General features: G+C 34.5%; 1 protein-coding gene across 5 annotated transcripts in view; it reads left to right on the top strand.

Moving 5' to 3' along the window:
• Positions 1–4,106: 4,106 nt before the first annotated feature.
• LOC128204356 (polycystin-1-like) overlaps positions 4,107–11,727 on the top strand; it is a 65,053-nt gene continuing 57,432 nt past the window's right edge. For 4 of the 5 annotated variants that reach the window (XM_052905801.1, XM_052905794.1, XM_052905789.1 and 1 more), the window contains exons 1-2: positions 4,107–4,287; positions 6,666–7,203. In XM_052905801.1, coding sequence (XP_052761761.1) covers positions 6,800–7,203 — 404 coding nt within the window. In that variant the 5' untranslated portion in view covers positions 4,107–4,287; positions 6,666–6,799. Of the gene's footprint in view, positions 4,408–6,665; positions 7,204–11,727 lie in introns of all 5 variants that reach the window. The other variant, XM_052905775.1, reaches the window with a different exon arrangement.

Below are 11,727 nucleotides of genomic sequence, written 5' to 3'. Positions count from 1 at the left end.
TGTTTTTGACACAATTATGTGATGTCGATTTCGCATTCGCATATTTGTATAGCTAATAACCGTAATTCTAGCGACAGTCACAACATTCTGACACAGACGAATATAACTTCTATCTGTGAGTAGGGCAAATATTATACTAGTACCAATACAGTTTAAAAAATCAATTTAAGATCACATCTGGGATCTGAGTCTACTCAGAACTATACAAACACGGATCCCTGAATAATAATATATATATATATATAGTTTCCGCATGACCAATATGCAGCGCACAATATCAAATATTGTTCTTGTTAAGGAATTTTCATATAAAAATATGATTTCAATATCTAGCAGATTATAAGAATGCAAGTCTTGGTTGGTTCCGGAACTATAGTTGAATTCTTTCATAAAATAGAAAGAAAACACAACACAATAAAATGATATAGTAGACCTGGCTAATTATAAGTTTTTTGATAAAAAGGGCAATTTTAATGATTGTACTAAACACAACGACCACAATATTGGTCTCTTTAGCATATGCTAATTCATCCTTAGATACTGTAAGAAGCTCTGCGCTCGGGGAGACCCTCTTTAATAATTTAGCTCGAGTTTAGTGACAGGATAACCTGGTGTCCATAATAAGGGTAGTAATCACCAGGGATGTGACCTTAAATGGAAAACCTATCTGGCTGCATGCTGATCACTATCATCCAAATCTTTCAAAATCATTTTCACAAACCGACATCTTAATAAAGTCTCAGGAAAATGTATAGCGAGAAAGTAAAATCCAAAACCAAAACATATGTCAATAATGCATTTTGTGGCGGAATGTAAAAGACAAAATAATGTCATATTTGTTTAACTTCATCTCATGTTACATTAAACAACTAGAGATATTATCAACAATTAATGAGCGATATTAGATATCGTGCTGTATATGCTTATTAACTTCATTCGAAGCTACAATACATTGCAATGTTGCTATGACACATCTAGTCAATAACTGATCTGTCTTCCGGGTGGGTGTGTTTTCGCTGATGAAAGAACTCCGCTGAGTCTATGCCTACTTTGTTCCAGTGCTGAACACGCTTCCTCCAAATCAGACTCCTGTTCAATTCATACAAGTGCTAAAAGGGTGCTTTTCTTAATTCTTCAATCTCTACAGATGCAGAAGGGGTGCTTCTTTAAATTCTTCAACTTGTTCTGAAGGCTAAAACCTCGCTCATAACCCACAGAAAGCAATGCAATTCGTGATAGGTACATTTTGTTACACGATACAAACTTCCTCGGGAACCTCTGTCTATAGAGTCCTGTCATTAAACCATAAATACAGCGCACTCGTCAATCAGCGAAACCTTCTCAAGCTTTCTAGTACGCAGTAGTGGTGTTCGATGCGCTGAAATTGTTGCCATTTGATCTCCGCAGTGGTTATGTCCACGAGAATGCTTGGATTTAGGATAGGATGGCATTGAGTCATACGAGTGGTGTTATTTGGCGTCAGCTTTTCCCTTAACATGATTGTTTTCAGTGGGGTTATTTTTCTCTTTTGAAGTCTACATGGTTCATCCTTATGTCCTCGTACTTGACAATCCATTGCACTGTTTAACATATTTCACGAAGCAAGAATAGTGTTAAGTTACCTAAGTTACCGCTACTTTTAAGCCATTCAATACTAAAGGGTTAAATCAAGCATTGCCGACGCACACATGATCATTTTGTAGGTTCAGACCGAGTGTTGTTTTTTTAGTTAGGATCAGATCATTTATGATGGGCAGCACGCTCATTAGTTTGTTTAACAGTCTTATGGCCTTTGTAACGTACTTTGAGTTTATACTCATTTATTTCAGTTCGATTGCGAAGTCGGCTGTAATCTGACATGAATAACTCCTACGTAAAATTCTTGGTTAGAAACTGGTTCTGGTGTTCTGTTTGAGGGGCCGTGAGAACTGCTAGTAGAAATGGAACCAAGAACCTCTGGTTGATAGGCAGACTTGTATATCGCCTGTTTAGTCATTGTTATGTTCAGCCTTCCTCATTAGCTTATAACGTAGCTAACAATGGACCGCTGACGGCGAATGGTTGTGATGGCATCATGGTTTGACAGACATCATATGTTCATTGGTTTCATTAGTTTCGGACAAGGTTCATTGAATACTATCGGCGGCACCTTTAATTTAGCCTTGCGCACAACATAACAGTTAACATCGTCGGATATCCCCGATATACACTAGGCTATGCTTCGTTGTGTATGAAGTGTAACAGTTTACATCGTCGGATATCCCCGATATACACTAGGCTATGCTTCGTTGTGTATGAAGTGTAACGGAAGAAAGTACCTTGGTTACCATCGATGAACAGTATACTAATGTCAGAATTGTTGAGGTAATGCAATTTATAAATATAATTGTCTTGAGCGTGTTGTAAGATGTAGCTACCAATGCCCTCTGTGATTGACCATGGTTTGTTTAAGACGTATAGCTTCCGAACTCAATATAACACCAACCTCATTCTTAATAACAACCATCGGCGCACTAGCTCTGTCACTGCATAGACTGACCAAATTTACCACTTAATCCTTTGTCCTTCATTATTTCCAAAAATATATTGTGTGGTGGTATGCGATGCTGAATGAGGTCGTGGATTTAGTCATACGGAAACTGTGATGTCCGCATGATACAAATGTGCAACCACCTTCACATGAACATCCTCTGTAAATGGACCGGATTCGGGCTATCGGTTACCGTTGTCGCTGCTGGATTCAAAATAGATTTGTCTTTTCGACATGGCTTAACTCTGGCTTCAGTCATACAGTAATTTCTTCATTTTGCGTTGACATGCTGCTTGTGAACTTGCTATTCCAAAAGGGTCTCTTCAATTTAAATATCCAAGTGATCGGGTTGAAAGTCCTGACCGGTTGAACACGTTCTCCATAAAGAATCTGCCAAAATCTTTCGCAAGTGTTGAATTTGATGTAGTATGTATTTAGTCTCTGTTTTGTCGGCAAATAATTTCCGGGATATAAACCCCAATGTCGAAGAGAATGACTTAATCGAGCATGATTAAAATAAAGGAAATCTTTATCGGTGTCATTCATAGCCATGTGCAGCCAAACATAATATAGAACTACTTGTGCGCTGCCTTCTGTAATTTAATGCACTTAAAACAAGTTAGTGTACGTTGACAATAAATAAGGACCTTTTTGTAACTTCTGTTACCCAATCCTGTACCATTCAGTAACAGTGAAAGGGAACCTGTCATTAATTCTATAAGAACGCATCTGCTCCATCTTTATCTTAGCCGCCTAACTACGGCGTGTATTTGATTGAATAAATGTCTAAAGCGACTAATTTACTCAATGGAACATTTATCATTAACTTAATTGCAAAGCAGAGCGTAAAAAACATCCGTTTTGTGTGCTAGATCTTATATAATAACAAAGTTGACAGCAAACTTTATGGGAAATATAAACTAAACTAAACAAGAGGGCAAGTATAATGAAATCCAGACGTTAATGCTCTTAGTTAGTATTGTATACAGTCAATAAAACTAGTAATTAAATCATGCAGTATCTCTGCCTCTGCGACGTGAGTTTTAAGTTTCAAATATCAAAGATAGATGCGACTCGGTCATTATTTTTTTTTCAAATTTCTCGGCAAAAATTGTGGTCAGAGTAACGTTATTTAAAAGAAAAATGGTTGTAATTATATTGTAACCCAATTAAAATATGTGACTATATTTAACTACGATGGGGATTTTTAGCGCAAAGTCAACAGTAGAGAAAGCAAATATACGGTATGTAAAACTCATGATTAGAAATGGCAACCGAAGAAAATAACAATTAAGAAAAACATTTGTGTACGTATGACAGACCATCTGATAGGCAAACATTTCTTTTTGAATGTTTTACAATCTTATCAGGCACTGGTATATTTACTCTGTTTTCTACAAAAGCCCAGCTTAGCCGACGTCATAAGTCACTTAGTAACGAAGTCCTAGCCTAGGTCAATATGTAAAACTGAACAGTAAACGGTCCCGTCGATAAACCAACCACGTGACCAATATCTGCTATTGAAGACATGAACAGTTATTGGCAAATTGAAAATAGCTGTCGCATGTTAAAGAGCGCTAACTCAAATGGATTAGTTTGACGTTAAAACCTGATACTAATAGAGCATAGTGAATCTACATACCAGGGAATACTTAAGACAAACAAGAGTGGATGATGATTCGATAGTAAATGAGTTTGGAATTGTGAATACAACACATTTAAGTGCTACAATGGATGATCTAAATCATTTAAATGCGGTGGGTGAACTATGATTGAAAATACATATCAGTTTAAGAAGTATGGCAGAGGTATTGATTTCCCTGTTCATATACAGCAATACTTGAGCGAACTTGAAACTTAATATTCCTTTGTACCATGTAAGGATTTATGTGAAATACACTAATTTGTTAGATGTTTTCATGTTATACGGATTAATTGAATTAGTTAAATATATATTTCAAATGATGTATCGCGTACTGGGTATAGTTGTCTGTCGATTTTGTTTTATACCTGTAGTACTACACGTTAAAATACTCAAAACTCTTGAATATAAAAAATACTATATGAAAATACTATGTTATAACATTATTGATATGAATATTAGAACTGTATGTTATTCAAATAAGTAGTGGTAGACTATATATGGTTTTATTGTCAAAGGAATGAATGTATACCTAGTTATGAAATATGTATACATGTAGCATACTTGCATTCGTGTAATGTATAATTTGTTAAGTCTTCTGACAGGAACTAACCTGCAATTTTATGTGAAAAAGCACACACAATAAACATACTAGCAATTGCAATCTGTTATTTGTATTCAAGGATTAATAAAGCATTTTATAAACTCGCATGCACCTAACTTCATACGGAAGAAGGCCTAAATAACATGTGTGAATAAGCTTCGCTAAAACTTTATGGTATAAATTTCAAGATAAAACCATGGCCTGTAAGAGTCAAGTTTAAACATTGATGATAACAAGATAATCGAATCTTGTTGAACGATGACAATATATTTATATCCCGCAAAAACGGTGCATATATTAGCTGATGACAAATGACCGAACTAAATAGGAAATATAGAAAACACAGCACTATTTGTACATTTCTTATCTTTCTTGTTGTTGTTTTATGAAGGGCGGTTTTGTTTATTAAGTATAACCGCTCACGCTCTTTTAGTCCGGATTCATGCATATATACGAGGAAAGGATAGTTTTTCATATCAATGCGTATAATAATAAGACTGTTCAACCTTTAGAAACACTCGTGTTCTAAAATTATTTTTTTACGAGTATATGTATATTATTAAGATTTGCTTGAATAGTTAATGTAAATTGTTTTGTTTTTTCGATATTAAATAAAGAAATCAGATATAACAACGACAATATCAGTTCCTTTTAACACGGCATCTTTGTTTCATCGGATGATTTTAAAATAAATGTATGTCATTTTTTATTCATAACGATGTTATACGTGGGATCGTTTTTAAAAAAAGATTGTTATTAGGAGTGTATATATCTGATCTTATCTGATATTCTGTATGCAAGTAAACATATTTTTAAACGGATATGAGAACGCCAAAACGAACAAAAAATGCCTATGTGTTAATTAAAATTAATATGCATAGATGTATGTATTATCATATATATTTAAGTGTTGCCTTGATTTTTAACGCACTATGTTACCGAAGTTATACCAAGTATTGTCCACTTGTTTTCTGGATTTCCCGACAAAACTTGAACGTGGTATGTCGATAAATCGACATAACGTGTTTTAACTGTTTTGTCGACATAACTTTGGCAACATGTCGTTTATATGTACATAAATATAAGAACTTCATGTACATTAAAATAAAATGCTATCAAAATAGCGAAAGAGAGCATGCTATAATTTCTAAAAAGAAGAATGCTTAATATATATATTTTCCGCATGAAAAAAAATATTATATATCAATGTTATAATAGAATAAAAAGGCGACTTCAAATGTTTCATTCTGTGCAAAATAAAAATACTAGAAAATATCATTTACTTTAAACTTACATCACCTGTTATATGTGAAGAAGATCATTAAAACACTTAGTTAGTATATTAGATTATTAAATCTTTTAAACTGTATTATATTTCATTCAAATATTCGTTAGAATAATTTCGCTGTTAAAGATTGTTGCCTTAGGGATGTATTAGTATAGTTGTTTTTTTACGCGACAATATTTTAGGACATGCTTTGAAATGGTTATCTTTTAACCCGTCAATACAGCATAGAGGAATTTACCTTTGGGAAAGGGCGGAATAACTGAATATAAATTTGGGGGCGTTATTCATAAAACATCTTAAAGGTTATTTCTTAACTTAAGTCAATTCCCTTAAGTGTTCATAATCAACTTAAAAAAAAAGTGTTTACATAAAAGTAAGTACTTTGAATCAAATAACTGAAATAAAATAGTAATATGAAGCGATAATATCATATCATAAGCGAGATACTTAGCATCACAAAATTACTTCAGTTAGGAATGATATAAGATTTTTTATCAAAATATCCAACTCCGGCCCTGACTAAAAGAGAAAAGGACAAAATACAGCTTCAACAACATGCCATGTATGAACAAAATATACAACGCTGCCTTCTTTATTTCAGAGCCGATAGAACAAGCTAGTCTCCATAACTAGGAAGTGTGTCCTTCATCGCGGCCGATACAACATTCCATATCCCGGTCTGTCCCGAGATGTAAATTATGCGGTGGCGTCCATGCGAGCATCCTCGGACTTCTAATGCCGTCGCCGCACGATTCCCCGTCCTGCCAACGTAGTATGAGGAAAACTTTCCCGCCATTTTCATCCGTCAGCCATGGAACGTTTGGAGAGGTCTCGCCCCATACCGGAACACCGGAAGTGCTTCCCGGACAATGCTGTAAGTCACACATGTCCCGAAGGAAGTACCATAGACCCGGAATGTTGTCTTCGAGAGGCAGCAATGTGCTTGTGTTTGGATTACTGTGGTGTTTACTGTTTAGTGGAGCGCCACGCGGCGCGGACGCGCAATATACGTGTCAGCCAGGGTGCACGTGCGATGCGTGGAAACTGGACGGCAACAAGTGGACGAATGTCTCGTGCGCGGGGGCCGATCTTACGGAAGTGCCAATCGACGGAAAGGAGGGGGCCGACGTGTTCAAACTGTAAGTTCCGTCGCCCGTATGTGTGAACAAGACACGTTTACAATATATGGCACTACTTAAAGGTTTTGTCAGGTTATTTTTGGCGGGCTTAGGATCACTTGCCGCAGACCTTTGGTTCAATCTTATCGTTTGAACACATTGTTCTTCTTTTTTTATCACTTTAGACAATATTGATGAGGTTGACTAGATCAGTTATAATATACAGATATAATTATAAATAATTACATTAACAGAAAAGTCAGATAGTAAAATAATTATTATCACCCGAACTGAGATATTAATCCGTTATTCAAATGCGTTAAGGGCCGATGATATCATGCATTTTTTTCAAGTTATTTTTTTTTACTTAAATAATCATTAAAAATAAAGAAAACCGTGTAAAACGCTTCACCCGAACAGCGTTTTTTATTCATTTTACAAAGACTGTGAAGAAAGTTAAAATAACTTCCCCATTTTGCCGACTTGGTGACCAACCACCAAACTCACATGTGCCCAGGCCGGGAATCGAACTCGGGTCACCTTGGTCCAAAGCAAGTGCGCCGACCACTGCGCTAACCGGTCAACCCTTTGAGTTTCTTTTTTATTTCTAAGAAATTGTTTCTTCAGCCAGTTGAAGGGTTGAACCTCGATGGATAATCGAATTCAAATTTACAACGAGATGGAACTATTTTGATGTTGTCAATCAAGTTAGCTTATAGTAATTAACTAATTCATATATAGTTGTATTTAAAGTTTGAAAACATAATTTCCCCAAAATGTGAAATTAAGAAAGAAATGAATGTATACACGTATAAATTATTTAAACTCTAAGATCGTGAATAGATGAAACCTCACTTGGTTTCTTAAACATCCCTTAGTAGCTTGACAATATTAATTATCAAAACCATTCTGTTTGAAACATGAAATGTAGTTCATATTCTCTTTTGCCATGCATAGTTCAAATACTGGAACATATTAGTCGAAAACAAAGTGTTAATATACATGTTCACATTAAAATGTGAGATAATATGCACTAATCTGACAGGAGAGAATGACGCACCATAATACGATATACACGATAGGGTTCATGTGCGGACCATTCCGTTCTAAAGAGGGGGGGGGGACCAGGGCCCGAATTCATGAGACTTTTTAGTGAACAATTTCAATTTGTGTCATTTTAAAATATTTTAAATGGCCTCTACTCGTCATCAAATGTATTCATATCCATTTATTATTTGGACAGTTTTTCTTGCTTATTTTCATAGTTTTGGTTTAATAGCATTCAATCATAACTTCTCGTTAAAATCAGCTTCGAAAAAGGCAATGTTTCAATAAACTATGATGCTTGAACACGGTCCCAGAGGACATTGCTCATTCCACTGAAAACATATCAGTGCGAACTATAGCCCAGCTAATAAAAATTGAAAATCAATGATAAACGCAATATGCAATTTAGAATCTTCAACTAGAAATAGTTTCTATAATGTAAGGTATATTCTAACTGACAATAAATAAACAAACTACGGAATAATAGCTGCACTAGCCATCGACAAGGCTGTCATTCTGTGTTCAATAGTTAATTACAATACAGAATGCCTTTATCTAATGCGGACTATGGTACTAAAGTTATCGATGAAAACAATAGCAATTCAGACACTTTAAGAATTCATACCTTAACCCGGTATATCTATGTATACGTTCAATATAACATATCCAAACAAGACACTGGAATCACAAAGCGTTAGGTTCATCTAAAAATGATAAATGTGTACCAAAAATATCTCCTTTTTAAAGAATCTGAGTTTGCCTAAAACGGCCATTAAGAAGGCTTGATTAAACTGAATCTAAACACTGTCAGTCGGGGTGCTATTCAAATGATATTATTTCAATATCAATAATAATAATAATAATAATAATAATAATAATAATAATAATAATAATAATAATAATAATAAATAATAATAATAAACAATAATAATAGAGTGAAATGATGAAACAAAGGACAGGTCTATGTCGCTTAAAGAGTCCTGTCTTTGTTTTTTTACCGGAGTTTGATTAGGTCATTAGTTTCTTCAAACACATTGACAAACATGTTTCCGAACTAATGTTTTAACAGTGCTCCGTAATGCGGCGGTTTTGTGAAAAGTGTTTTCAGAAACTAAACTCTTTATCGCACTCTGGTAAAAGATCTAAGGCGGGGCCTTGTAAGCACTAAGTAGCATAGACTGCATTATGTTCATTTAAAATGGTGAAGACATAATAAAGTTTTATTGGTTTGAAATCTAATTATTATCTAATTAATGTAACTGAAGAGGAACGAAAGTCATCTTAATAGTACTTTCTTACTAAAACTCTAAAACCCTTTACCCACAGTTTTACTGAGCTTCTATTTCGCAACTTAGGTAGAAATTATGAATAATAGTAAAATAAATAGGCTTTAACTTTCCTTAGGTTTAACAAAAGAAACAGCCTCATTAAAAATCAGTCCGATTAGACTTATAATCTTCAAGGATCGCCACGTATTTCTGCTATAGCCTTTGTATAAAGAATTAAAATGGCTTAAAAATGGCAATTTATATACGTTGGAATATTAGCTATAGGTTCAATAGGAATAAACGGTGCACTGAAAATGTGAATTTAACAACAAACAAACACTGAAAGGCCTAGAAGAAAATATATGTTCATTGAATTTGATGTTGTATTAGTTTTGAACCTGGAAAGGGGCAGAAAACATTATTTGAAACATTAGGTTGTATTTTAAGTATGTTATATGACCTGAAGTAATATCGTAATACTTAAGAAGGCTCGGTCGCTACACTCACTCCGCCCATTCTTAATTATAAGGGTCTTACTTAATGCCATCTAACAATTACATATACGATGTCGATACATCGGTATACAGGGGACCATCAAGGCTTATCAGTTAAGAGCTTTATCCGTCAGATTAGGCAAGATTTATTTTGGGAAGTAAATTTTTAATTTGTGACACAAACAACATAATTATTGAACTGTGGTGTTTCATCATACGATGTATTATCGTACGCTCGTAATATGCTCCCTTAGGTCGAATTTTGTTTTTTAGATAATCTTAATTGAAAGTCATGAATAACAGTAATTTGCGTAAGTTGACTTGTCTGTCATACTATTCTAATATTAATTATAGTAATAATCAATAATAGTATTATTATTATTATTATAAATAATACCCTTAATCTTTAGAATAAACATCGAATGAATAAAAAACAAAAACAATACAATTACAATACAATCGTTTGATGAGTTTAACGTAACTCCAATTTCCCAGGCGTGATGATTTCTCACACATGATTTGGCCTATTAGGTTTATGGCTCTTAGGATCTCAACAGGTGATTAAACATGAAGAATTCTGCAAGATGACGGCGACCTTCAGCAATACAGATCAATAATATCGATCTTTGGTCAGGGTAAAATATTTTCAGTTGTTTGTTTTCCCTGTCTGCGAAATACCTCTGAAGTTGCCTTATTTCGCTCTTTTCTGTGGACAGGTCCATCGTAAAGCGCAAACAAACGAACAATGCTTCCATCGTGGGCCTTCTGTTTGCTAGGCTTGTTTACTCAGGGTGCTTAATTATTATTTTCTGGACCAAAATACGCTCACAATTGGCGAAGTTGGTGTTCAACACATTGTGTAACTTCCTTTTACAAAGCAAACGGGTTCATCTTTCTAGTAGTTTTACATTTAATTTCAGGAGCTTACATTTATGAGGGGAAAGAACATCTTTGAACCTTTTTGGAACAAAAATGCTTAAAAGTATTTACACTTGCCAAGGATATTTGAAACTATACTTTTATAGATTTAAAGGAGTGATTTAATCCTTCGGATTGCACCATACCGTATTTTTTTCAGGCCAGATAATTTTTCGAAATTCGGCCGCGATTCCATCTAATGGAGTGAGTGTTAATGTGGAGGATCAAAAATTCATATTATCTAAATAGTGTACATTTTAAAGGCGGTGAAGGCAGAGGTCGCTTAAGATCAATGAAGTTATCGGCCTGTATAAGAAATGACTAAACAAACAAATTTGAATAAGCAAATGGTTTACTATCCATGGCCTCATATTGAACGGCGACTGAAAAGACGAACTAGGACCTGGATTTTTCCCGGTGAAACTCTTGATAACAAAATTTAAATATAGCTATTGCAATACCATCTTAACGTTAATCATTTGCTACTGCAGTTTAGATCATTTCTGTAATTTCTTGAGATCAAATTTATTTCATTCCATGCAGGACAATTATAGAAAGGCCACTCTCATGTGTGGGTCTTTCCATATATTTACATGAAACATAAATATTGATTTAGTTAAAACCTGGATATCGAACAAGTGTCGTTCAAGTTTAATTCTACTCATTTACCTGTCAAATCATACAATATAAAATTACATTACATTTTATTGAATCATAAAAATTATGAATAGGTGTGTGGAAACTCCCCGACTTAAAAGCATCTAGTTCAGTTTGACCAAAAAAGAAAGACACCTGCAAAGCGTCGATTCATTTTAAGC

The sequence above is a fragment of the Mya arenaria genome, chromosome 2 (genome assembly GCF_026914265.1).
Source record: "Mya arenaria isolate MELC-2E11 chromosome 2, ASM2691426v1".
NCBI classification, from domain to species: Eukaryota; Metazoa; Mollusca; class Bivalvia; order Myida; family Myidae; genus Mya; species Mya arenaria.
This window is presented reverse-complemented; position numbering and strand designations above follow the sequence as displayed.